Source organism: Bos mutus, chromosome 6 (genome assembly GCF_027580195.1).
Source record: "Bos mutus isolate GX-2022 chromosome 6, NWIPB_WYAK_1.1, whole genome shotgun sequence".
NCBI lineage: Eukaryota > Metazoa > Chordata > Mammalia > Artiodactyla > Bovidae > Bos > Bos mutus.
The window spans coordinates 67,730,314-67,757,392 of NC_091622.1; the positions used below are offsets into that span (position 1 = coordinate 67,730,314).

A 27,079-nucleotide genomic window follows, 5' to 3' on the forward strand; every position below is an offset into this window, starting at 1 on the left:
AGTCGAACCCAGGTCTCCCGCGTTGCAGGCAGATGCTTTACCGTCTGAGCCACCAGGGAATGTTGGGCTACATTAAAATCATCTTCCCCCCTTTAGAGTTGAATTTACAGATATGTCCACTGTCTGTCCCACCACCTACCTGTTGGGTTTTAACACTCTGTTCTGCGCGTCTCTCTTCATTTTCACTCAAGTCTTGGAAACTGTTCCATATTTGTGTTGATGGCTCCACTTCATTTGTCTCAATAGTGACATGGTTTTCCTTTGTATAGAATGTGTTTAGCAAAGGTGTATTAAGTCGTCCCTTACTAGCAGGTATTTGGTGGTTCTCAGTCTTTTACTACTACAAATGGTCCTGTAGGAAGTCTTGATGCCTGTTCAGCTTTGTGTACATGTGTAGGTGTATCTATGAGATAACTTCCATAAGTGGAACTGCTGGTTCCAGTTTTGATACTGCAGAGCCAGCCTTTGGAGAGGTTAATCCCTTTATACTTTCACCATCAGGCATCAACAGAAGTCACGTGTATCCAAACCGTTATCAGCAGACTGAATTATCAAACTTCTAGATGTTTGCCAAATTAAAACTCATTTTCAAGTTACCCTGTTCATATTTCAGTGACTAAACTACTGTGAACATTTGGTGTGATGTTAATGTATTTAATTGCTGAGATCTATTCTCCTGATTTGATTGGTCTTTCTGCTTTGTTTTGTTTTAAACAGGTAGTTATGCTTGTCCTAGCTTGGAAATTGGATGCACAAAATATGGGTTATTTTACTCTACAGGAATGGTTAAAAGGAATGACTTCTCTACAGTAAGTCCTGAGGCTGCCCTGGGATGGGGATGGGAGTGGGGGTCCTTGCTCTCCCCTGGCTGATGGCCTCCCTCTGGTACCTCATCTGGGTTGGGTGACCCCTTGGGGGTCTGGGCAGGCTTCATCTGTGGTTACAGGTATGAAGACCAAGCCCCATTTTCATATGTGGAGGAGAGGGCTATTATGGATAAATTTTAGCAATTGAAGTTTTTATATAATGTACACTGTTTATTTTAGTATTCTTCTAGAGCAGCTCAATAGAAATGGATCATCCTTTTCTCATATATGTGAGCCACATTATATAATTTAAAATTTTCTAATAGCCACATTAAAAAAAGGAAAAAGAAACAGGTAAAATTTATTTTAATGTATTTTACTTAACCCAGAATATCCAAAATACTATCATCCTAACATTAATCAATATTTTAAAAATCACTGAGCGATTTTACTTTTTTTTTCATATTGAATCTTCGAAATCTGGTGTATATTTTACATTTATGATACATCTCAGTCTTCATTAGTTGCATTTCAGGTGCCCAGTTGCTGTATATGTTTAGTGGCTACCATGTTCGACAGCATAGGTTTAAAATCATAGTGTTAGCATCTGGTTTATAGTTAGTGAGAACAGTTGAGTGAAGTGTAACTTACAAGTGAAGATATTTATCTTTTATTCAATATATTCTCACATTAGCTTTGTGAAAATTTAAAATTTCATTACTCTAGTGATTAAAAATTAATAATAATAAAGATTCTGTTTATGTTACTTGGTGCAGAGTTGAGGAAAAAATCAGTGGTTTTATGTATTCCCTTTGTGCTTACATGCATGTATGTCTGTGTGTGTGTTTATGTGTGTGTGTTTGCTAAGAGTTTCACTCAGGAAAACATAAATTGTCATTCTTTTATCCACTGAAAGATACAAATGAGGTGAATGATGAAACATTTCAAATGATATTAAAAGAGGAAGTGCTAATTCTTGGGATAGTATTGAATAACTGATCTAAAGTACTTGGAATGGCTTTTTCTTTTTACTTTAAGTAGGAATAATAGACTTGTATTAAAATTGGAATTGAGTGGCTTACTGGTTTTATTTAAATAATTTAGAAATTTGTCAACTTTTAATATCATTGTCCCTTTGTCGTTGGTAACAGTACTTTATTTTCACTGTGCTTTAGTACACTTTTATGAGGCCTTTTCACTGTTCTCTTATTTGATCCTCACACCTACCTTGACAGATCAGACGTCATCCTGTCCATTTTACAAATGAGGAGACAAAGGTTTCAAAGGGGTATGTGATTTGTGATGGGATTAGGGGTAGGAAGAAAACCTAGGACTTCTGATTCTTCGGTCACATTCTTCCTCTAACAACTATTATCTGATGACACATGCATTTTAGGTAAAAGCCAAATCACCCTTTTGCAAATACACTTTGCTCAGCATGCTCTAGAATTTTGGGGTTAAGTCTCTGGGATCTCATAGGATTGTGTTCGTCCTGTTGAGAAACATCTCCTCATGATGTTAAGCCTACTAACTCTTGCATCGTTTTCCTCGCTGCCTCTTTCTGTTGCTTTCCGGATAGAACACAGGATGGCTGCTCCTTTTTAAGTACCCTTGTAATGATGAATGCAAGGTTAAATCAAGATTTTATTCAAGGCTTTAGAGGAGGTATCATCAGCATTTTTTCAGGCACATTTTCATTTGTCTTAAGAGGGTATAATTTCCCATTTTTATGTAGTTCTAGGTTTGTTTTTACGTTTGCCTTTACAGAAGAATATTACCCAGTGCAAGGCCTTGCTCATGTTTTGAGGATCACGTTGTTTGGGAACTGAACTTTGCGGTTTCCTGAAAGAAGCCTTGCGTGTATGCTCTCGGGGTAGGGGGTGCTCCACAAGCGCTTTGTTGGGAACTCTGCTTGATGCTTTGTGTGACACAAGTGGTGCAGGTGGATTCCCAGAGAGTGCTGCCACTCAGTCCTTGAGATTTAATGTGTAGTAACAAACCTGATTCACTGCAAAAAAAAGAGGAATCTTCTTCCTTTTTGTGATGTGAAACTCTGAGAGTAAGTTTCCTCATCAGTGAGGTGAAGATGATTACTTACAATAACCTCTAAGGTTCTTTGTAGTTCAAAAATAGTGCAGTTTCAAGTTTTATGAATTTCCACCCCCCTCTCCCTCGTGCCTCCCTAAATCTATCATTTGTTCAGCAAATATTTGAGTGGCAGTGATGTGCCAAGCACGGAATTCTAGGTCCTGGGGAAACAAAAGCCAGGAACAAGACAAAGTCCATTTGAGGTAGGAGCTTGGAAGCAGTGTTCAGCCAAAACATCCAAAAGTAATAAGGTCACTTCTGTTTATGCTACTTGTATTTATAAGGTATTTGCACCCAATAAATAAGAAAACTCAGAGGCCAGTCTTTTATGTCTTCTAAAGATGGAAAATAGTCCATCTTTTGAATGATCTATTTTGTCTTCTATTTGGAATTTTTTCCTTTTTTCTCATTTTGGGTTTATTAAACCTGTCAAGTGAACTTTTTTGGACTCAAGAGGAAATTAAAGCGTAAAAGACTTTTTTTTTGAAGTTACTGTACTGTGGGTGCATGCTAGAAATAGGAAGCCCAGGGGTTTTAGAACCAGGGAGTTTTGAATCTGCCACTTCCTGGATGTCTCTGGTAGTGTCCCTAAAACCAAGAAGGTTGAAGCGATGGAATATGGGGCACCCAGAAATCAGTCTCCTGGACGCTGTCTGGAGGAGCTGCATGCTTGGCCTCTCCAGGGCTGTATTTTGTGATTCTTGGAAGAAGTGACAGCAGCTGGTAGGGAAGAGAACATTTATCTCCACGCTCCTGCGATGGTTCTTAAAGAAGGCACAGCTCTTATTTTGGCCCTGCCATGTGACTTGTGGGGTATTAGTTCCCTGACCAGGGATTGAACCCATACCCCAGGCAGTGAAAGTACAGAGTACTAACCACTGGACTGCCAGGAAATTCCCAGCTCTTGTTTTAATTGACTGTTTTATTTTTTGTCTTGTTCCAGCATGGGGGTTTAAGGTTACCTCTGATGAATTAAGCTTATAGAGTATTTAAGCTAAATAAAACAAAACCAAAAAAGTATGTTAGCCTTGTAGCTAACTGCATAGAACTGATGATGGGCTGGAAAAATACCTCTGGGCTGACTGAGTGAAGGGATGAAGGCTGTTCCTGGGTAATAGAAAGAACTACCTTTGAGTGTATAACCTTTGAAGATTATCCTCATTCTTGTTACTTCTGACTATGTTTCAGCAGCACAGTTCAAATAAGCAGTGATTCCACAAAATGTGCATATTTTCTTGTGGCATATGATGCCCCTTAGCAGCACGGCACTGTCACCCTGTGACTGCCTCATTCTTGTATGTGGTACACAGGAAAGCTGGGGGAAATGGGCTGAATGATGTGGCTGCTTTTCGAAGTCTCAGGCCAAGCCTGTTGCTTCACATCTTTGTTGGAACGGAGCTGTCTGCAGATGACCTTGTTGAGTGGCCACTAGATGGCAACGTACGGTTCAGACAGGGTGACTCAGCGAGGCCTGGATCCCTGGTGGGGGTTAGTCCACGGGCTCTATGGGACCAGGCCCCTTTTAAAGGAGATTAAACTCTTTATTTGGAGAAGGAAATGGCAACCCACTCCAGTATTCTTGCCTGGAGAATCCTATGGACAGAGGAGCCTGGTGAGCTACAGTCCGTAGGGTTGCAACGAGTTGGACAGGACTAAACGACTACTACTAACACTAAACTCGTTATTGACAGCATCATCTCTAACCTCTCTTTAATAGACACAGGAAGTAAAAGATTGCTTTGGGCATTTTACGTGTGACTCTCCAGACCGGCTCTGTGCGTCTTGCAGTGTCAGGACATCTTTCCAGTGTCGGCTGGACTGACTCCGCAGCTCGCTGTAAAACTCCACGTTCACCTTGCGGCTGCACTGTTTTCTTTCAGCTCTACAGTGGTTCCTGCTCTAGGATCTGCTGAAACAAGCAACTACTCTTCTTCCTTTCACTGGGCAGAACTAAACTAAACCAACTGGCCCAAATCTGGCCGCTTTCCTGTGGTTTTGGTCCTTAACCTTTTTTCCAAATGAAGAGGGGAATTCCAGTCTTAGGTGTTTGGGGGTTAGCTGTTTCCCTTCTCTTTACTCCTCCCCCATATTACTACTAATAAAATATTACTCATATATCTATGGTAAGAAAATCAAAACGTAGAGCAGAGAGCCCAATACACAGTAAGCTCTGCTCCTACGCCTGCCTCACAGGTTCTCACACACTGCTTTCTCCTGCATCCTTCTAGCCTCCATGAACCCTATGGGTTCTGGCACTAACTGTCTAACTAGGCTGTCACTCAGTGTCTCCCCCGCCCTGCCATTCCTAACCTTTTTCCACAGAGATCTGGAGTAGGCTTTTCAAGATGGAAGCCTGATCATGGTAACTCTCATGATAGGAGGTAGCTTCCATTGTTTCTAGGTATTCAAAAAAGAAAACACCAAACAAACAAAAAACCCCACTGTGGACCACAAAAACTTTATGGTCTGGCCCTACTTCTCTTTCAGCTTCTTTTTGGACCATATTCCCTTTTACTCTATCTAGTCACATGATTTTCTTTTAGTCTTTAGGCTTGGCATGCTGCTAGACCTTTATGCATACTATTCCTTTAATCTAGAAGGTCCTCCTCTCCAAAAACATCTAGTTTCCATTTATCTTTCAGCTCTCACCTTACAAGTCAGTCCCTTAAAGAAGCCTTTTCTGACTTCTAAAGTTAGCCTAATTTTAATCTTTTTTAGTTTTCAAAGAAATCAAGGATATTCTAAATTCTTGTAAACTCAGATGTGAAACATTTACTGTAACTTTTGACTTTTAGATATTTTATCATCTCAGTACATCATGGGAAGCTTTTTGTAGATGGCTACAAAAAAATTGCAGAAATTTCACAATTTTAGTGCTGAAAATAAATCAGTGTGTTCTATAATGAACTATATTTTGGTTTAATAAAGTATGTAAAATCATTGCATTGTTAATACTTGTAATATGTATTATCTATACTTGGTAGGAAGTAAAAGCTCTATAGGGAAACACAGAGAAACACATCCAGCATTGAAAATCTTTAATATTGCCAGTGAAAATGATGACTCTTGGTTCTCAATTTTAAAGGCTAGTATTAGGAACAGAAAGTTAGCTTGTAACAATATCCAAATAGTCTACTTAGGAAAAAGACTGTGATGCTACTTAAGAAAAAGACCCTGATGCTAGGAAAGATTGAAGGCAGGAGGAGAAAGGGATGACAGAGGCCTAGGTGGTTGGATGGCATCACCAACTCAATGGACACGAGTTTGAGCAAGCTCCGGGAGATGGTGAAGGATAGGGAAGCCTGGCGTGCTGCAGTCCATGGGGTTGCAAAGAGTTGAACACGACAGAGTGACTGAACGAGAGAAATAAACAGTGTGTCACTTACCTGTGAAAACAGGTTGTCATCACCAGGGCTTCCTGGAGAAATAACTGATTTCAAGTCTAGGTGAACTAGAATATCTTGTGTCAGAAAGCGAGGATGCGCTCAGAGACTGATGGTGGGGACGTGTCAGAACGACACTGGAGGGACGGTTGTGCACCATGAAGAATGAGGACAGTAACAGATTATAACCCTGAGTAAAAGGCAGAAGTCCTTTAGTCCGAAACCAAGAAGGGTGGTGAGAGGAGCTCTCTTTATAGAAGAGTTCCGGCCTGTAAGTGTAAAAGCATGATAGAATTAGAAAAATCACCATTTTGCATCCTCAAATGTAAAACTGATTTAGGCAGGGATCATAACAGATGCTGAACCCACCTGGTGATAGGTTGTTGAGGAACAGGATTGTCAGTCTCAAGGTACCATCCTCGAGGTTACACACCATTTAGAAGGGGCCAAGAGTACCTTTAAGTGGAGATAGGCAGGTACTACCTTCACCAAATGAATCATCTTGGTATCACCAGTAATGGAACGGACTGTCCTCATGGGAGGAGAAGCACATAGCATGGAGTGTTCTTACCATGAGTGCTTAATCTAAGTGTAATCATAGGGAAATTATCTGACAAACTGAGATTCTGCAAAACAACTAATCTGGTCCCTTCAAAAATGAGATTGTCAAGAAAGACAGAAAAAAGGCAGGATGCCTTCTAGAAACTAAGGAGATAGACACCTGAGAGCAGTGCATAAGCCTTGACTGGATCTCTGATGGAAAACAGGAGCTGGGGGAAGATTGGGACATCTGCACGTGAGTCACATGTTAACATTTCTAGGATATTAAGAGTGATGATGGCATTGAGGCATTTAGGAGTAAAGTGGCATTATGTGGGCAACTTCCTTTGAAAAGGCACAGAAAAAAGTGCTTGTATGTGAGAGCACAGATATGACAGTGTTCATGGTGGACCCAGGGAATGGGCACGGGGGTGCTTATCTACAGGACCCTCAGCTTTTCCGTACATTCGACATTTCTTGAAAAGCATAGGGAAAAAAGCTCATTGTGGACGTGTTCCAACTCCAGAGTTTTTATTGTCTTTTGGGATTGTGTTTTATATTACTGCCCCACGTCAGAAAAAACTCAGGTTATAATTTGCCTTTATTCTGTTTTTCTAGATGTGATACAACAGAAAAACTCAGAAATACTTTGGATTACTTAAGATCATTATTAAATGATTCTACAAACTTTAAACTTATTTACAGATATGCGTTTGACTTTGCACGGGTGAGTCCTCTGGATCCTATCCAAATGTTTCTCTCTCTCTCCCCCCTCCCCCCTTTCACTGCCTTTTGAGGTTTGTTTTACATGCTACAGCAAGGAAGTTGAGTAAGCTACTCCCAGGATGCTAGTTAGAATTTCTCTTCTACACATAGACTTTCCACCCGAGCTGAGTCTGGGCAAGAATGTAGTATGTCAGCACAAAGCTCTAGTGACAGGCCTTTAATAGCTCATGTGATTGGCTTAGAAGTAATTGTAAAGGGGTACATCATAGACATTGTTCTAAACAGCTCTTAGGTAAGCTTGGAAAAGCTTTTCCTTCTCACGAAACAGTAAACCTTCACCCATTGAGTTTCCTGGAATAAGGTAGTCAGGTCGAGGCCAGTTTCACTTGGGGTGCTGGATCATACCTGGAAATCATTTGAATTGCAAATGTAAGCTAATTTCAATGGGCAGGATTCAAATGTAGTTTCTAGTCATCATTTTGAAAAATGATCATCTTGTTTGTCACACAGTGAACCAGGCCAAGTTTGTGATGGTGGTTCTACCAGAGTGAAATAAAGCTGTATTTTTCAGCCTGGTCACCACAGGTAGTGAGTAAATCCTGAGGCACCACTTGGCATTGTGTTCATTCACTGTCCACGGCCGGTACATAATGATTATGCTCTATTGCAGGATGGTAGTTTTCTGTTCTGTTTGTGTGTTTGGTGGGTTCCGGCGATTAGGCTTTCTTGACTGGTAATTTTTTTTAATTTCTATTTTTTAAGCAGAGAACTCAGTAACAGTTCTTTTTTTTTTTTTTGTAAGGAAAAGATCCACCATGTGGATCTTTTCACTTTTTCTTCACTTTGGCTCTGTTAGTTTAGCCAAAAATTTATTTGCTGTTGAGATCTGGTGCACCTGCAGCACAGCAGTAAGTTCAGTGTGGTGTCCTCACGTGTGAAATTTTTGCAGCCTCAAATAAAATTAGGACATGCATGAAAATATATAGATGTTAGAAGTGATACTGTCAAACGCAGATGCAGTGTTTCACTCAATAGCATTTATATAATTGTATCTAGAAGTTGTTGGTCAGATGCTTTTAGAGTAGATGCATAGTTTCCAGGATTAAATGTTTTCCTTCTCAAGATTTTTTTCTTCCCTGAGTCAGCAGTGTCCTATCATATGGCTGAAGTTTTGTTTAGAAGCATCTTGCCTTTTCACCAGAACAACTGTATTTTCTAACTTCCTTGTTTGGGAGTGAAATTTCCCCACATATCCACTGCTTTAGAACTGGGCTCAGTTTTCCTTCAACCTGGCTGTCTGTCCCCTTCTCAGTCTGTCACACAGGCTCCTTCCGTTGCCTCTCTCTTGAGCTTCTACTACATCCTTGGGGTTGAGGCTGGGCTCATGGCCTGCACTGCTCCCATGGCCTCTTGTCCACGCCCTCTCCCTTCTCACCAGGCACTCATACCAGCAGGGCTTGGTCCGTCTTCCCGCAGCCTTGGGCCACTTGTCCACCTTCAGCCATGAGCACCATCGCCTCCATGTGAACATAGCACTTCAGTCACCGTGTGGACATCACAGTTGCTTCCCTAGCAGCTGAGTGATGCATGGGATGGTTTCGTTCTCCTTCACCAAGGAGTGGGGTGAACTCGGGCCCCCTGGTTGCTCAGCAGTAGGTCCAGGACCTACTCAGGCTACACACTCAGGCTCTGGCTCCAGGTCCCATCTCCAGGTTCTCCCAGGCCATTGCAGTCCAGTCTCATCCAGGCTTCCCCTTCCACAAGATGTCTGTGCTCTGCTGACCATGAACTAGCTGTTTGTTGAACCTGCCACCTGCCCCTGCCTTTTGTCATGCCAAGCGCTGTCTGAGCCTTGTCTGTATCCCTGCTGCTTGCTCCATCACCAGCTTCTGGACCAAGCCGCCTGGCTCCACCATCACATAGGATCATCACTTACATGGCCCTCATGTCCCCTCTAGCTTGGCCTGGGAGTTTAGGTCCAGGCCTGCATTTTTTCTGACAGTTTAAGGGACTGCGTGTTTTCTTTGTTCTATCTCTGGTAGCAGCCTGCAAAAATCTTTGCCTTTTAAGGAGAGTATCAATAAATATCAGTGAATTAAGCCCCATTATGTAAAGCCCCGTTATGTAATGCTGAATAACAGCCACATCATTACCAAATAGATTCAGTTCAGCTAAAATATGCCCTAAGATGAATTTGTTATTGAATTTGTTTTATTTAGCTGTATCCCACAAGTTTTGAGGTGTTAAATATTCATTTGCATTCAGTTCAAAATATTTTCCTGTTTCTCTTGTGATTGTTTTAGACCCATTGATTATGTAGAAGTGTGTTGTGTTATTTGCCAACTACTAGGATTTTTCCACATAATCTATCATTAATTCTGCCATGGTCAGAGAACATGCTCTGTGTAGTCTCAGTCCACTAACAGGTATGGAGGCTAGATATATGGTCTGAAATGTGACCAAATGGGTCTGCTGTGATGAATATTTTATGTGTGCCCGCAAAGAATGACTATTCTGTTGCTGTTCAGTAGAATGTTGTATAAATGTCAGTTAGGTCAAGTTGGTTGGTAGTAGTGGTCAGGTCTTCTGCATCCTAATGATTTCTGCCTACTGTTGTATTATTTGCTGAGAGACGAATATTAGACTCTCTGACTGTAATTACTTCTGTTGTTTGTGTCTTTTCTCATTTCACCGTATTTTGAGGCTTCAGACTAGATTTAGATATATGTAGTATTGTTAAGTCCTCTTGAAGAATTGACCTTTTAGCATTATGAAATGTCTCTCTTTATCTCTGATAATATTCTTTGTTCTGAAGTCTACTTTGTCTGATAGAAATATAGCCATTTCTGCTTTTAAGTAAAGTCTATGTGATATGTCTTTTTTCATCCTTTATAAACCTATTTGTGTCTTTATATTTAAAGTGGGTTTCTTTTAGATAGCATATGCATAGTTGGGGCTGCCAGTACATGTCCTGAGATGCTTAAACCATTTGCATTTAATGTGTTTATTGATATGGTTAAGTTTACATCTCCTGTATTGCTGTTCATTTCCCTTGTTGTCTCATCTATGTTTATTTCTTTTTTCCTCTTTTCATGACTTCTTTTGGATTTTTTTAGACTCCATTGTTATCATTCCATTCCACTATTGTCTTCTTATCTGTATCTCTGTTATTTTTTGTGATTAATCAGGCTTTACAGTACACATCTTTAAATTCTCAGTCTATCTTCCAATAATATTATACCACTTCGTGTATAATGTAAGAGCCTTTATAACAGTACACTTTCATCTTGCCCTTCCGTACTTTAGGCTGCTGTGTCACACATTTTACTTATACATGTGTTACACATCTCACAATATATTGTTTTAGCCTCTTTAGGCTGCTTAACAAAGTCCCAGAGACTCAGAAGCTTATAAATAACAGAAATTTATTTCTCACAGTTTAGGAGGCTGCAAAGTCCAAGCTCATCGTGCTGGCAGGGTAGATGTGTCTCCACTGTAACCTCACGTGGTGGAAGGGAGGAGGGAGCTCTCTACAGTCTTTGTTTTAGGGGAGTTCCTCCACAGGCATGAGGGCCCCACCTCTTATTACCATCACTTGGAAGTGGGGAACACAAACATTCAGTTCATAGCATATATTGATACCATTTTTGCTTTGAATAAGCAAAAATGTCTTTTTTTAAAAAAGCAACTTTAAAAAAATTATTTATTTGACTGCACTGGGTGTTAGTTGCAGCATGCAGTATCTTTAGTTGCGGCATATGGGCTTTTAACTGTAGCATATGGGATCTAGTTCCCCGACCAGGGGTTGGACCTGGGCCCTGTGTTGGGGAGCACAGAGTCTTAGCCACTGGACCACCAGGGAAGTCCCAAAAATGTCTTTTATATTTACCCAGATATATACCACTTGTCTGTGCTTCCTTCTCTTTGTGTGGATCCATATTTCTATCTGGTATCATTTATCTTCTGCCTAAAAATTTCCTTCAGCATTGCTCATAGTACAGATTTTCTGGTGATGAGTTTCTAAGCTTTTATTTTGCCTTCAATTTAGAAGGTACTTATCTAGATAAAGATGTCTAGGTTGACCGTGTTTTCTCTTAGCGCTTTCATGCTGGCTCTCATTGTCTTCTGCCTTGTGGAGTTTCTGATGATAAGTCTGATGTCATTCATAATGCCTTTGAACATAGTGTCTTGTTTTGTTCTCTCTGGTTGCTTTTATTCTCTTTTCACTGATTTTCAGCAAGTTGACTATGGTGTGCCTCAACATAATTTCCTTATGTTTACTCTGATTAGGATTTGTTGAGTTTTTAGGCCTTTGAACTTAAACAGTTTGTATTAAACTGGGAAATTTCTCAGCTGTTATTTCTTCAAGTAGTTCTCCTGTTCTCCCTCTCTCTTCCTTGTGGGGCTACAGTTATACTTGTGTTAGATGCTTGGTACTGTCACACAAGCTACTGAGGCTATGTTCAGGTTTTTCTGTTTTTGTTTTCTCTTTTTGTTTCCCTTTGGGTAATATTTATTACTGTATCTTCTAATCCTAATCTTTTCTTCTGCTCACCCCAGCTGGTATATTTTCATTTCAGATGCTGTATTTTTCATCTCTAGAAATTCTGTTTGTGACTTTTTATATCCATTTCTCTCATCTTGATAATATTTTCTTCTACCATCTTAAACTTCTCGGATGTGTTTATGACAGGTGTTTTAACAGCATTGTGCTGTGGTTCTGTCATATCTGTCATGTCTTTATTTCTTTCTCTGGTTAAAGTTTTTATCTTCGTTATGGGTCATATTTTACTGCTTCTTTGTATTCCTGATAGTTTTTTTTTTCTGTTTTTTAATTGGATGCTGAGTATTGTGTTTTAGGTTGTTGGTTGCTTGGATTTGTTGTATTCCTTTTAATGTTGGATTAAAATTTTTTTCCTGGTATGTATTTAAGTTACTTGGAATCATGTTGTTCCTTTGAAAGGACTGGTCCAGAGCAGCCTCAGTCTAGGGATGACATAACCCCACCAGGAAGATAACACCCTCCTGATGATTCCACCCAAAGCCCTGTGTATTTTGAGAATTCAGGCTGTTCCCAGCCCCGTGTGAGCTCGGGAATTTCTGCAAGTTCTTCTCCAGTGTTTTTCTCCCCCGACTCAGGCGGTTTTCTCTCACATGTGCAAAGACAAGTCCTCAGCCAGCAACTGGGGAGACAGTGTGGGTCCCCAGGTCTCTGTGCAGTTCTACCTCGCTGGTATTTTGCCCCACAAATTATATGCCTCCTTGAAATCCACAAACTGTCTTTTCCAGTTTAGTGAGTTGGGGTTCCACTGGGCTGGGGTTGGGTTCCCCCTTCTCTCGCTGTAGCCTGGAAAGCACCTCCAGACAGTTTGCTGGTGTCACTGGGGGGCTCATTTCTTTTTCTCAAAGACCCACACAGTAGCATTTTTAAAATTTTCTGAATTACCCTTTAACCCACTCCAGTATTCTTGGGGCTTCCCTGATGGCTCAGTTGATAAAGAATCTGCCTGTAATGCAGGAGACCCTGGTACAATCCTTGGGTTGGAAAGATCCCCTGGAGGGGAGGCTATGGCAACCCACTCCAGTATTCTTGCTTGGAGAATCCCCATGGACAAAGGAGCCTGGTGGGCTATAATCCATGGGGTCACAAAGAGTCAGACACAGCTGAGCAACTTACACTTTGACTTCACCCTTTAATATACCTGGAAAGAAACTATAGTAAAATACCAGGAAAAGATAAAATACCCATTTTTAACATCTCTCCACCAAAATTATAGTCCTAAGGGTATGCTTGTTTTCCCCCTCACCTTAGAACCTTGTAGCCAATTAAAAATAGCACTTGATTGTAAAGTTATATTAATTTTCTCCTAAGTTTGCTTTGGCTTGAGCTTACATATAGTCTTACAGATGTCAGAGAATTGCGACACTTAAGAGTTGAAAGAAACTGTGGAGGACGCTGGGTTCAGTCTTGTCACTGTGCAGATGATGAGACTGAGGGCCAGAGGGGAGGGGACAGCATGAGGGCCTGAGCTCTGTCCCTGAGCCACACCACCTTCCTGACTCAAACTGCCACTGTCCTGTGGGGTCCTGTTTCAGGAAAGGGAGGGGATAGAGACTTGGGCTGAAATGGCCAGTTCTTCTGCAAGTGGAATTTTGTCTTGAATGTTTTTATGCTTAGTGTTTTTTCCCCTAATATAAATTTTATAAACAAATGTTGTCTGGATTCCTTTAAGTAAAACAGTCATTTTTGGCTTGATTCCTTTAAAAGGACCTAGTGAGAATAAGATGGGACAAAGAGAATGAGATAAAAGACTAAATAGAGTGATATTTTTGGTTGCTCCGATGCTGGTTCTTACATATCAGTTAAATTTGCTTTTTCTGTATTCTCTGGGGCAAAGACAAGGTACTGTGCTGAAAGCCACAGATGGAGTTGCCTCTTGGGGTTCTGAGAAGGGTGAATGTTGGGCTGAGTGAGGCGCTGAGAACGACAGCATCTTAGCCTGGCTGAGAGTTGACACCATGAATTGATGACCCACTGTGGGAGGCCTTCCAGCAGCGCATCCCACAGCCTAGGTGCAGGGAGGCGAGAATGATGGGGAGGACTGAGGGAAGTTTCTAGGCTCAGTGGGGAGATGGGAGCTGAGTGGAGCTTTCTGAGTGACTGAGGCAGAGAGGCTTCTGGATGGGTAGAAGGGGGCTTTTGGGGGGTGAGAGAGAAGAAGGGCAGTGAGCAAGAGAAGGCTGGGAGATTTCTTTAGGGGCGAGTCCTGGCTTTTCAGCCCTTGCAGTGAAGCTTTAAGAAGTTGTCTCACAGGGTTTTGTGGAGGCAGAAGGTACTAGTGGGAATCCCGCCTTCTTGAGAGGTGATCCTGCTATGGTTAATCTGTTGTTAGAAATTAGTCCTCACAGCCTGTCCCGTGATGCACCCAACTTTTCCAACTGCCTGTGCTTTTATTTAGTTTTTGAGGTGTTTCAGGAAGGTGCTAGGAGGTCACATGTTAGAGCTAATGTCTAAGTCACTTCCATCTAGTGGAATGGTTGTGGATGTTACTCATAGGATTTGCTGAGGAAGATTTTGTTGGGTCTTGTGTTCAACACCCTGTTACCAGAGAACTCTGTCCAACTTTAACCTGAGATCTGCTGTGACCATTTGATTCATTTCTTCTTCTAACTTGAGTCAGTTCTTATTTCTTAACCAGTGTGTTTGTCTGGTTTCCCTCTCCACACAACCCACAACATACCAGACATAGACGGGCACACACTCTTCACTACTTCTTATACTTTTATTGTAAATTATGAGGAAAACAGAAGGCAGGCATGGGTGAGGACAGAAGTAGAAGAATATATGGTCATTTAATCCCAGGTTCATTCCTGTGAACATCTTGTTGGCTTTACCGTTAAGGTTACCCTTTGGTTATTGCTGAATTTGCTCAGCAGTTGTTTGTAAAGTGAATTGAACTCTGAAGAGCTGAGAAGGCGGCAGATACGATGAAATGCTCAGGTTTGGAATCAGACTCCTGGTGCAGACCCAGCTCTTATCGACAGTCATTTAACTCTTGGGCCTCAGTTTCCTTATTTATACATTGGGGATTATAATAATGCCTCACGTAATAGGCATATAATAATAGCCTCTTGCATTACTTGAGTATTGAGTATAAGGCACTTAAAACAGTTGCTGGTTCAGTTCTCAATAAAATTTAGCCATAAAATTAGAAATAGTGGTTGAATTTTTCTTCATTGACATTACTCAGGTGCTTGTAACGCCGTAGTGGCTCAGACAGTAAAGAATCTGCCTGCAAACACAGGAGACATGGGTTCAATCTTTGGGTCGGGAAGATCCCCTGGAGAAAGAAATGGCAACCCACTCCAGTATTCTTGCCTGGAGAATCCCATGGACAGAGGACCCTGGCAGACTACAGTCCATGGGATCACAAAGAGTTGGACACGACTAAGCCCACTAACACACACAAACCTCAGGTTTCAAATAATATCTTATCTTCCAAGAGTACAGTAATAGAATCTATACCAAATAAAATGACTGGGGAAAAGCTGTGCCAGTTGAAAGATCTTTTTTGTTTTTCTTTATGTTTTAAAGGAAGTATCACTAGTTGAGCTTAATTAAGTAATTGCCTTGCAAACATTATTATTTGAGAACTAGGCTGGGTAAATTCTCTAAGCATCTTGTTTTAGTTTCACTTTTCCCAGTGAGAGGGCACTCATGAGTTTTAAGACCTTTTTGCTTGTTTCTAATGTGTAATTAAAAAAAAAAAAAAGGACTCCCATTCAGAAAACTGATTTGCTGTGTTTTCAGCTTTGTAAACAACCACATTGATTCATGTTCTTTAGCACTCTGTTTTTGCCTTATGTTTGTTGAACTGTGATAAGGAAGACTGCATTGTCTCTTTATATTTTGTAATCCCCATGGTTTCAAATAAAAATTCTGTGACCTGTATTACAGGTCTTCAGTGACAGCCTTTGGATTTCACGTAAATTGTCACCAGTTTCTTGGTTGTCACCATCAACATGTTTGTGATCATGGGCACTTATATATTGTTTCTTATGTATTCTAGCCTCTCCCGAAATCTTATGGATGTCTTTTTTAATGTTAAAGATTTTTTTCTTTATAATTTTAGTAATTCAGCATTCCCCTTTTTCAAGTACTATTAAAACTTTGGGAAAATTGGAAATTGGTCATCTGACAGAGGTCTGTGACATAGCGTGTCTGAATACCTAGATGTTTGGAGAATCATTTTTGTAATATTTATATTTACATATTTACAGTTGATTAATTATTTTGTTTTAGTTTGTGTCACCTGTGCCATTTAAGAAAAAAAAAAAGCTTAACTATCACATCTTACAGGAAGACCTGTATTTGAACAGTCTTACATAAACAAAAGCACTATTTGTTTTCAAAGTTGAATGTCAAATCAGAACTTGATAAAACTTCATTATTCACTCCATTAGTGGTTAATAGTCTTTAGCTTGAGGAGTGCGTTCTCGTTCCATAAACGAAACATAGCTTTTTAGAATATTCAGAGTAGGATCCTTTGGTTTTACAGCTGCAAATAACATCTGTAACTGCTTTTAAAAATATGTGTTTAAGGAAGACCACAAAGCAGAATCTAGTTGTGTATTGTAGGGGGTTAATAGGTCTTTGGTGTGTGTGTGTGGAGCCTGCTTGGTTCCTATTAGTATTTGATGGATACAATGAAAGTTGTTTGTTTTGTTGTCTTAGAAAAATGAAAGCCGTGAAATCCATACCTGCACATTGTGGGTCGAGAGGTGGACAGGGAGAGCAGTTCTTCTGCTTTCCCCTTAGCCTTGAGGGGCCTTTGGGGGTGCTGGTTGACTCTGGACAGTCTGTCTCAAGGTACTCGCTGCTTAGATTCTGACCTTGAGATGCTGAAGTCTGCCTCTCTCACCCTGATGCTCCACGAGCAGAGTCACAGGGTCAGTGTTGACAGCGAACTATTTGAATTTCCTTCGAAGGGCTTCTAGATGTTTTTAGCTGTATTCCTTGGATTTGTTAAGGTGATTTAAAAAACAACAACAACAACACTCAGTGTTGATGGCTGCTTCATAGCATCCTGGGAGATTCAGTTCACTTAGTTGGGAACACCTTTGAGAATGCCATTAGGATCACTGTCAGAGAACCCCCGGGCGTGTCTCCATTTTGCTGTTTCGTAGATGTTTGCTCTGGGATCTCTCAGTTGTGCTGTCCCCAGGAATCCGCAGTGTTTGCAGTCATGGTCATTTGCACGTAGCCTCACATCTCCCCACAGGCAACATTGGTGATCAGCGAGATGCCACTGTTCAGATCGCGAGTGCCTCCATAATATCTCTCTCTTGTTTGCTAGGCAGAAGATGGTGTTAGTGATTGCGAGCTGCTGGCTGGCACCCTGGCAGAGCAGGAGTGAGTGAGTGCTGTTCAGCTTTCCGGCCCTGTGAGTCTGATGCCTTCCCTCCATGTTTTGGCATCGCTGCCAAACACATGCATTGAAATCCTTCATGATCACCAGTTTGTCAGATGGTTGCACTGTTTCCAAGAGTCTGTCCAGGTCCTCTGTATCTTCTTTTCTGTCACCTTAGTGTATGTCCATTGTGATGGGGACGTGGATGGTGTTGGAAGAAGGCACAGTGTGTATCAGGGCCAGACTGGCGACTTTAGGTCTAGTGAACGACTACAGGCTCCTCAGAGGGAGAGCATTTCCAGAGCGTCCATGCCCTCAGCCCAGCGCTGCCTGAGCTGTTGTTCAACTGGGGCCCGGTCCTGTGGTGCCGCGTGCGTTTTCAGCAGGTCCCTGGTTTTCTTCCATGGGACTGTGGAGGGTGCTCCATAGTGGGGTATGCTGCTGCTGCTGCACCCACGTGACAGGACAAGAGGAAGTCTTCTGTTTCCTTGCACAGTGCATTGCAGAAGCATGAGCCATGCAATGCAACACTCCACGAGGCTCGGGGGCAGAAGGGGGGCCCCCACGAGGGTGCCCTTCCCACTGTCGTCCTCTCCTCGGAGTGAGCCCTGCACCCTTGAGCAGGGTGATGTACGTGGCCAGGGGAGGGCAGGACAGGCTGTAGAGGGCAGGCCCCTGCTTGCCCTGAACTATGGAGCCCTCCTCAGACTTAAGCTGTGTGGCCAGGACAGGGCCGGGTGACTGAGAGCCATCTGACCCGGCCTGTGGTTGCATGGCCGTCATGCCGCACAACTGGGGCCGAAAGGCAGACCCGTCGCACATCTCCATTGTTGGCTATTGAGTGAGGTGCTTACGTTTGCTGTATTGTTTAGGTCCTTTACTTTAAAATCAGTGTCAGGGCCAGAAATTCTCCTTGTACTCAAGAGCACTTCACTGTTAGAAAACTTGAGGTAACAGCTTTATCAGGAGGTGTGTGTGGCTGCACATGTGGCCGGCACGGGGTCATGCATCCTCCCTTAATCTGGTGAACATTTAGATTCCACTCCACATGAAACAGCCAGGCACTTTCTCCCTTTGTAGAAAGATACTTTTGCAAAGTTTCTTTGAAACTAAGATACCATGACGAGGCTAGCTACCATTTGATGTCTAAGGTTACCACTCAAGGTCCCAGGTCCTCTGTCCTTTTACATAGAAACTGCCCACTTTTTAGTTCCCAGATGGAATCTTGTAAGAAAGATCAGTGAGAAATTAACATTCTTAATTGTAAATATAAGTAGAAGGAGCTTAATCTGCCCATAATCTGCCCAGGCTTATGTAAATGTCTTTTCTGGATTCCTCATGCAATGTCATCTTTCACCTGGCTGTTAGTTAGGGGTGTTGTGCTAGGAGATGTCGCGTGCAGCAAATCTAAGGTAAGAAGCACTGTGGCAGGTAGACAGGTGGACATACTGCTTTCCCCGAAGGTGGGGGATGGAAGGTTCTCCAGAGCCCCGATGTTCATTAGGAGCTCCACTGAACTCCATCATTTTTAGGTGCAAAAAAAGCATTTACCAGTGAAATAAAATTGGTGGAAGAAAGATTTTTTTTCAAGAAAACCTGATTCCTAAGCATGAAATTTGAAACCTTTAAACTCTATGTAGTTAAGTTATAGGTTTTGGGGATCAGTAATTATGATGTCGGTAATAATCATAAATGTCAAACAGCTAGTGACTGAGTTATGGATTTTTATTTATCCCAAGAAATAATCACAGATAACAATCATATCCCATGAAATAATCATAGATTAGGGTGATCATTCAGTTGATATGACTCTTTCTCACAGTAAAACTCTAGAGTACAAAACTGTTTAACCCTTCCATTATGTCTGACCACCTCCCCTCCCCCTACCTTAGTCTTGACTCAGGGTTTTTATGGTGTATGATACAGGAACTGTTTACTAATTCCTCACTGAAGTGAAATAGGAATTTGGATTGTTTGGGGGCACCTGGCTCATCCTTGTTTTTGTTTGTTAAACAGGAAAAGGACCAGCGAAGCCTAGACATAAACACTGCCAAGTGCATGTTGGGACTGTTACTAGGAAAAATCTGGCCCCTTTTTCCAGTTTTTCACCAATTCTTAGAGGTACTAAATTGTTATTTTATGGAATGTATGTTTGCTTGCTTAGAACTACCAAGTAAACTTTACTCGATCCTCTTCTGTACTTTTCTGTTTGTCATACTTCTCTGCCTGTAGGAACTGTGGCGACGTACTGGCTGCCCCTGAGCACGTTCCCGAGTCCCGAGCATCCCTGTGTGTGCACATGGCCCCGGCCCCCTACAAATGCTCCAGACACCGCAGCTCTGGCCTTTCCTCTCTTGTCCCCCTTTTGTTTGTGTTTAGATTTCCTGCTTTTTATAACAAGAGTAAAACAAGATTTACCTTATTTTGTGGCTTTAGATGAAGTTCCACTTTTATGAAGTGAAGGTTGGAGAACAGCCATCCACTCTCTCACTAAATTCAGTCTGTGTAACATGTCCTTACCTACTCTTATCTCCAAGAAACTTCAGTCTCAGTGGCCAGTTCCTTCATTTGGTATCTCCTGCAGTTTAAATTTTCTTCACGTTTGTGTTTGAAATAATCCAGCACTTCCCTCCATTGTTATCATTTGTTTGCTCTAAGTATTAATGAGAGAAATTCTGAGCTGCTGGTTATTAGGAACTGGCTCTGATGCCAATGTAATACTGTTAAGACTTGGAAGAACCTGAGGTGAAAGTCTGAGTTACTTGGGTTGTCATATATAGCCTCCTTCTTGCCCTCCAGTCCCCAAACCCCTTTAAAAATTGCTTTTTCCTTGAAAGGATAAGGGTGTTGGATCTTGGAGAAATTCCTGGACTTTACACTGACTCCAGCCTCACTCTTGAAATAATCTTCCTTACAACTTGTTGGTGTAATGGTCCAGAAAAACTTCTGACAGGCTTCTTTGAGAACTGTTATTAAAATTTGCTTTTAACATTACTAACTGGGATTCCTGAAGAAAGGTATGAAAACAAGTTTTTAACATAAGAAGCACTTGTTTACATGACAGCCCGTATTTACCAGTAATCTCTTCCAGTTTCTCTGACAACCCTCAGAAATGTTAGCTTTATTTGGAAAGTGAGTAGCAATGGGCTCCTGATCTCAGGATCCTGGGAAGAATTTAAGGCTGGGTGTGAAGGTCCTTCTGTAGCTGAAAGACTACAGCAGATTTGACTTCACACAGTTCCAGGAGCACCATCAACTGTTTCAGTGACTGGGTTTTGCTTTTAGTTGCTTAGAAAGTTTATAGTCTGTGCTTTGTTCTCTCTCTCACACCAGGTTGCATTTTTCTTTTAAAAGGACCCAGTAATCCTTTCATTTGAGCTTTTCTTGTGTTTACATCCTCCAAACCATTGGCTCAACTCTCTTTGCTTTTTAGGTACTTGCTTTGTTTTCCAGTGTTCCCAATTTTAGTGGCAAAGATTTAAGAATTATCAGACTGGGTTTTATTTTTAGATTTTTATACAGGGATATTATATTTTGAAATATGCATGTGGCCTTTTTCCTGTCTGGGAGGAAGAGAAAAACTATTTCATGGCTGTTCTTAGTCCTTTTATGATCAGACTCAAGTTTTTAATTATCAGAACAGTAACTCTTCAGTGACTGGACCACCTAGTCCTGAGAGTGCTTGCAGCACTTAGCAAGGTCTCGTTGAGTAAACCCACGGCGGCATGTGCCGTTAGCTCACAGCTTGACAGGAAGCATGATGTTCATGTCAGGGCCTGTTAATGGGAGCAACTCTTTATTTAGCACTTACTGTGTGCCACACACTCAATAAAGTGCTTTTTATAAATTATAGAAATTATCTGCCTTAATCCTTACCACATCTCTGTGAAATGGATATTATCCCTCTTTTACATAAAAGGGCTTTTGCCATCTAGAAATTTCACTCCTAGGGATGTAAAGTTGTGTTTCTTCGATGCACTTGTTGTTTTATGTTGAGCCCCCATAATATTTTTGTAATGAAAATTGTCATCCACAGTTCCCCTCTCGCTATCTCTCACCCTTCTCCTAGAATGGTGCCTAACACACCTCAAATGGAAAGTGATAACCTTCATGAGCTTTTATCAAGTTGATTGTCACAGCAGTTGAAACTGTCTGATTTGTTGTGTCAGTAATTCATATTGTTTTTCCTCCACCAGCAATCAAAATATAAAGTTATTAATAAAGACCAATGGTGCAATGTGCTAGAGTTTAGCAGAACAATTAACCTTGACCTCAGCAACTACGATGAAGATGGAGCATGTAAGTACTGGGTGGGTGTCGTTTTCCCCCTGCCCCCCGCACGTTTGCTCCTCAGCCTCTGAGAAGTCTCATAGCTGTGTTGTTCCCTGCCTCTCTTCTCTCTCTCTCCAGGGCCAGTTTTGTTGGACGAGTTTGTGGAGTGGTATAAAGACAAACAGATGTCCTAGGACTTTATGCATAGCAGCGAGAGAGTCACTGTTACCACAGTTATGTCAACCATTAGCCATAAATTGCTGTTTGTACCCAGCGCATGCTGCTTTTCTCGCACGGTCTCCCTTTGGCAGGGACGCGTCGGTGTTTGCTGTTGAATGGGCCAGCTCTGCTTGCTGTGTGGCACTGTTCTCTTGGAAGGCTGCTTTGCAGTTTGTATTTACACTACAGATTGGTGAATTTGCCAGCGTCCTCACTGTGATTATGTGTATATTGCTGTTTAAATTTTGTATATGTGTATAAAAAGACAAAGCTTCACCTAGAGATTATTTCTGCAAAAATGTATTGTAAAATAATTTTTGTGGCATATTTCTAGTCCCTTTTTTCAAATGACCCAATTACACTTTTCTTTGGTCTCAAAATGTAGCATTTCAGATATAAGACAGAACAGCTGTTATCATATGCAAATGTTGCCAGAATTAACCTTATTATTTAAGAGGCCAACTTTGGAAGGAGGTGGGAGTCGTAACTTTTCAGAGGCGTTATGCCAAATCTAATTTGGTTTACTTAAATATTAGCATTTTGAAATGATGCAAGTTAGAATAATTGAACATATAGACCCTTACCATGCCACACATCATTTCCACCGTGCAGTATATAGGTTTTGATTTTCTAATGTTAAAGCTGTCATAGTTTGAATATAGGTACAGATGAACAAATTACAATTGCACCTTTTTTCCCCATTGGTTTTAAACCCTTGTACACTTTTTTAGTGCTTTTTTTTTCCTTTTGCATTCTTCTAGTCAGTGTTTGGTCTGCTGATGCTTTCTATGCCATTCTAAGTAAAATTTATTTTGCCGCCTCCATGAAAACCTAATGGTTTGCTGGCAATTTATAACTGCAGAGCACTTTTAGTTGTGGCTTGAAATTTTAGTTAAGCTTTCATGGTGTCTGATTTTCTAGTTTTGCGGGGGCGGGTGGGGGGAAGAACTATACTGTAAGTGAGAGGTGTTTTGTTTTGTTTTCCTTTTTTTGTTTCTTTCATGCTAGGCTTTTCCTGGCAGAATGTCCATTGCAGGCAGTGGACACGACACCACCAGCATTGAGCTAAAAACTCTATTACACGGTAGGACCTTTCCTGGAGGGGCCGCTCGTCATTACCTGAGTAATATGTACAGAGAGGTGATAGCCATTATTTATGTGGGTGAAGAAACAGGAGTAAATGGGATGGTATTTTTAGGTTTGTATTTTATGTTTTTTTTTTTTTTTTCTTTTCTTGTCTTAGCCCTTCTCAAGGAAATGTACAAAAAACATGCTTCTCCCTCAACTCTCTGGTGCTATTGAATGACTTAATTTAGTCCCTAAAGTTTGTGAGAACACAATAGTCTAATGACTTTCAACCAAGTGAAAGCTAGTGGTGCATTTGAGCAAGAAAATGCATAGTTGTGAGCAAAATCCATGACTGAACATGTGACAGTTGGAAGAGGTTCAGATTATTTCAAAACCTGGCCCCAAAACCTTTTGGGTCAAATGTGAACCTTTTAACGGCATTATATGAGTAAAGCACACAGACAATGCTACTGTTTGACCACGATTTCACAGTTTCTTTGCAAACAGTGTTCAGATTTTCATATTTTGTTTTTCCCTAACTGAACCACCAAAGACAGGAATTTTGTGTGTATATACAGTGTGTGTGCATATACAAAATCATGATCTGGTAGAATGAAACTCACTTCCTTTTTCTACCAAATAGAAAGGTTTGGTTTGCTGTGAAATAAACCAGAAGTTTGAAAAACTCTGTAGTGATTAAGCATACTTAATCATTCCTTGTTTAGAAGCTGTAGACTCCCCTTCTACTTTACACATTCACACCAATTTGCACAAATTCATCCCTGAAAAGAACAGAAGACGTTGACAGCAAGCACAGCTCCTGAGACCAGCGTGTTGAAAGGGCTTCCGTTCCGACGGGTGCCTGTTAACTCCATTGGTGACTGGCTATAGGCAGGTTCCAATCTGTGGAGAACTTGATTCATTTTCAAAAGGATCCCATGAAGTTAACAAATCACACTTTAAAGGCAGCAGTTCTTAAATTCGATCAACTCTAGTTTTGTTTAAAGCAAATAGAAATCATCAATGAAATTATTTTCAAAGGTACTGTAACAAACTGGAAAATTTTTTAACAGTAAGCACAGTTAATCCCAAAATAAGAGGGTGGCTACAGGGAAAATGTTACATTTTAACACACAGTGAACATTTTGATGACAGGGGTTTTGGAAAAGCCAAGCAAAAATTATTTCATGATGTGTAACATGGAAGTAAATATTCCAGAAGGGTGATCTTGCCTATTTAGAAAAGGCCAAATAATCTCTGAATTCCCTTGAAAAATAAATCTTTGTGACTGCAGCGTGCTTGCCCTTGGTTTCTGTGATTTTATGCAGTTATTTTTAAGGGGAAGAAGAGCCAGAAGTAATAAGATATTTTTTCATAAAAATCTCCCTAAGTTACATAAGTTGAGCAGTCACCAAGCACTTATTTATGGGCAAATGATAAGTAAACGAGGGTGCCTTTTTCTGGTTTTTCTTTATCACCTACATCTCCACCCTTTCTTTCTTTCCATCGTGTTTTGGCCTCCACGTTGCAATACTCTGTGATAACGGAATCCAACTTTTAGATGTTGACTGTTGCGGTAGGTTGGAAATTGCATTATTTGATTTGCCATAATCACCCTCTATAATGTTACGTGCAGCTTATTTGAAGCATGACCTCTGAACTAAGTTTTTATAAAGCTCACTAGACAGACTTCTAGGATCTGGATTAACAACAGACTTCTGTTGCCTCTCAGTCTCCATCTTAACAGTGCTTTTGAAGTTTATACAGAAAGCTTTAAAAGTTAGTTTGTGCCCTTGGTTTTTACTCTTACAACTGCTAAAATACCACTGTAAGCCTTATCTTTTATTCTTTCATATGTTGTATAATAAATGTATAGAATCCATTGACCAACTAAATTGTTGGGTGTCTGTAAATGAGACCAAAATGTGGGTTGCTTCTTTTCATGAAGTCATTTCTCTCGGGGGTTACTGTCAGTGAACTGCAGCTAACCTGTAACTGTGAATGCTTCGTGTCGTCAGTATTTGCATCACCTTCATAAACGTGTGCAAGTCCTGTGACTCCCAGCTTAACTGAAATATTGTTATGCCACCTAACTTGAGTACAGCAAACTGGTTTTAGGTTTTAATGTAATTGATGTAAAACGATACCCCATAAATAAAAAAGTTATTTGTGTTTGGTTTCAGAACTGATTTGTTTATTTTTCTCTTTTCATGGCTTTCTCTTAAAAAATCCCTTAAGGTAGTTTTAGACTTCCCTGGGTGGCTCAGACGGTAAAGAATCTGCCTGCAGTGCGGGAGACCTGGGTTCTCTACCTGGGTTGAGAAGATCCCCTGGAGGAGGGCATGGCAACCCACTTCAGTATTCTTGCCTGGAAAATCCCCATGACAGAGGAGCCTGGCGGGCTGTAGCCCATGGGGTCGCAAAGAGTCAGACATGACTGAGCAGCTAAGCACAGCACACACAGTAGTTTTAAAGTATTTCATGTATCATCGAGTCAGCCCCAAGGCTACAGAAGTGAGGTGGCAAACTGCTCCTTCTGAACTTTCTTCATTTGTTTGAACCTATAGGAAGGCAGGACCTAGTTCCCATGATGCTGTGACTTGGTTACATCATACTGAAATGACTCGTTTGAATGTTCTTCCCAAATTCTGGTGGGAAGAATAACTTTTAGGCAGAAGCTTAGAGAAAAGCTTTTGTGATTCCTTTAGAAAAGAATTGCCCTTGGAACTTTGTTATAGCTAGAAAGGAAAGAAAAAAGAAACCTATCATGTGAGCAAACAATACATCAAACTTTCTGGCCCTGTGTACCTAAGCTAAGCTTGTGGTGCAGGAGGTATTCCAAAATAAGGCATGTTCACCACTTCTGGCACATTCAACAGAAAATACTTTGGGTTCCACCCCCTCCTCGAATTGGTTCCTAACATTTATCTTCAGTTGCCTTAACAAAAAATAAAATCATCCCATGTATAGAAGTGTACTTGCTGAGAAATTATGATAAGTAGCCTGTGCTGAGAATAATAATTGGAAACTGAAAAAACAAAAATTGGCTGTAGTAATTAAATGGAAATTTTTTTTAAACATCATTTAAAATGTAAATCTCTTCTCCCAAAGAAATGTATTCAGTCCTCTGAAGGAAATTCTTTTGCAGTCCTTCCCTGGAGAGTGGATTATGAAGAACTCTGGCCTTGAGAAAGCATGCTGAAGAGGTTTGGTTTTCCCTCTGACACTTTCCAGCAGAGACATCTCAGAATTGCCTAATCTGAATATCTGAAATTCAAACTAGTGTTCTGTAGAAGTCTTAGATAAATGTATGATGATTAAAGAGAGCTGCAGCTGTACTTGTTACCAGTGAACTAACTCTCCAGAGAGTTTTGGTCTAACTTCTAATAGTATATTGAAAGCCACTGTGTTTTTTTCCTCTTGATGGCCTATTATTTATTTTGGCTTCATTACTTGTTGGCTCCTACATATCCTACCTCGAAAGTAGGATTTGGATAAGGGTTATCCTTTCACAGAGGACTTCCCTAGAGCTCAAAACGGTAGAGAATCTGCCTGCAATGCAGGAGACCCGGGTTTGATCCCTGGGTCGGGAAGATCTGCTGGAAAAGGGAATGGCAGTCCACTCCAGTATTCTTGCCTGGAGAATTCCATTGATAGAGGAGGCTGGTGGGCTACAGTTCGCGGGGTCGCAGAGAGTTGGGCATGACAGCAACTATTACTTCATCACATAAGTTCCCAGAATCACTCCATAAAATAATAGATGCCTTTGAATAACCTATTCTACATGTCTTAAAGTGCTCATAAATCCTTCCAAACCTTATACTCCCCCCATCAAGGTTGATTTTCAGATTCTCAGTTTAATCATTATCTTTATTAACTTGAATTGTATGTTGAGGCAGAATTCCTATGTGAAATTGAGAACATAAGAATCAAATTTTATAAGTGTGCAGAGAGGGGACTGGAATAAATAGAAAATCAACAGACTGAAGAATTAGGGAGGATCTCTGGATGGAAAGTTTTATGGTGATTGGGTTTAAGTGGCACCTTATCAATTATACATGGTAGG

The 27,079-nt window shown here is 40.9% G+C and overlaps 1 protein-coding gene across 6 annotated transcripts in view; it reads left to right on the forward strand.

Annotated features, from left to right (window-relative positions):
- Window positions 1-25,198, forward strand: part of DCUN1D4 (defective in cullin neddylation 1 domain containing 4) — a 71,250-nt gene extending 46,052 nt beyond the window's left edge. For all 6 annotated transcript variants that reach the window (XM_070372375.1, XM_070372376.1, XM_070372377.1 and 3 more), the window contains 5 exons: window positions 718-809; window positions 7,436-7,544; window positions 19,471-19,575; window positions 21,651-21,753; window positions 21,865-25,198. In XM_070372375.1, coding sequence (XP_070228476.1) covers window positions 718-809; window positions 7,436-7,544; window positions 19,471-19,575; window positions 21,651-21,753; window positions 21,865-21,920 — 465 coding nt within the window. In that variant the 3' untranslated portion in view covers window positions 21,921-25,198. The remainder of the gene's footprint in view (window positions 1-717; window positions 810-7,435; window positions 7,545-19,470; window positions 19,576-21,650; window positions 21,754-21,864) is intronic.
- The last annotated feature ends 1,881 nt before the right edge of the window (window positions 25,199-27,079 follow it).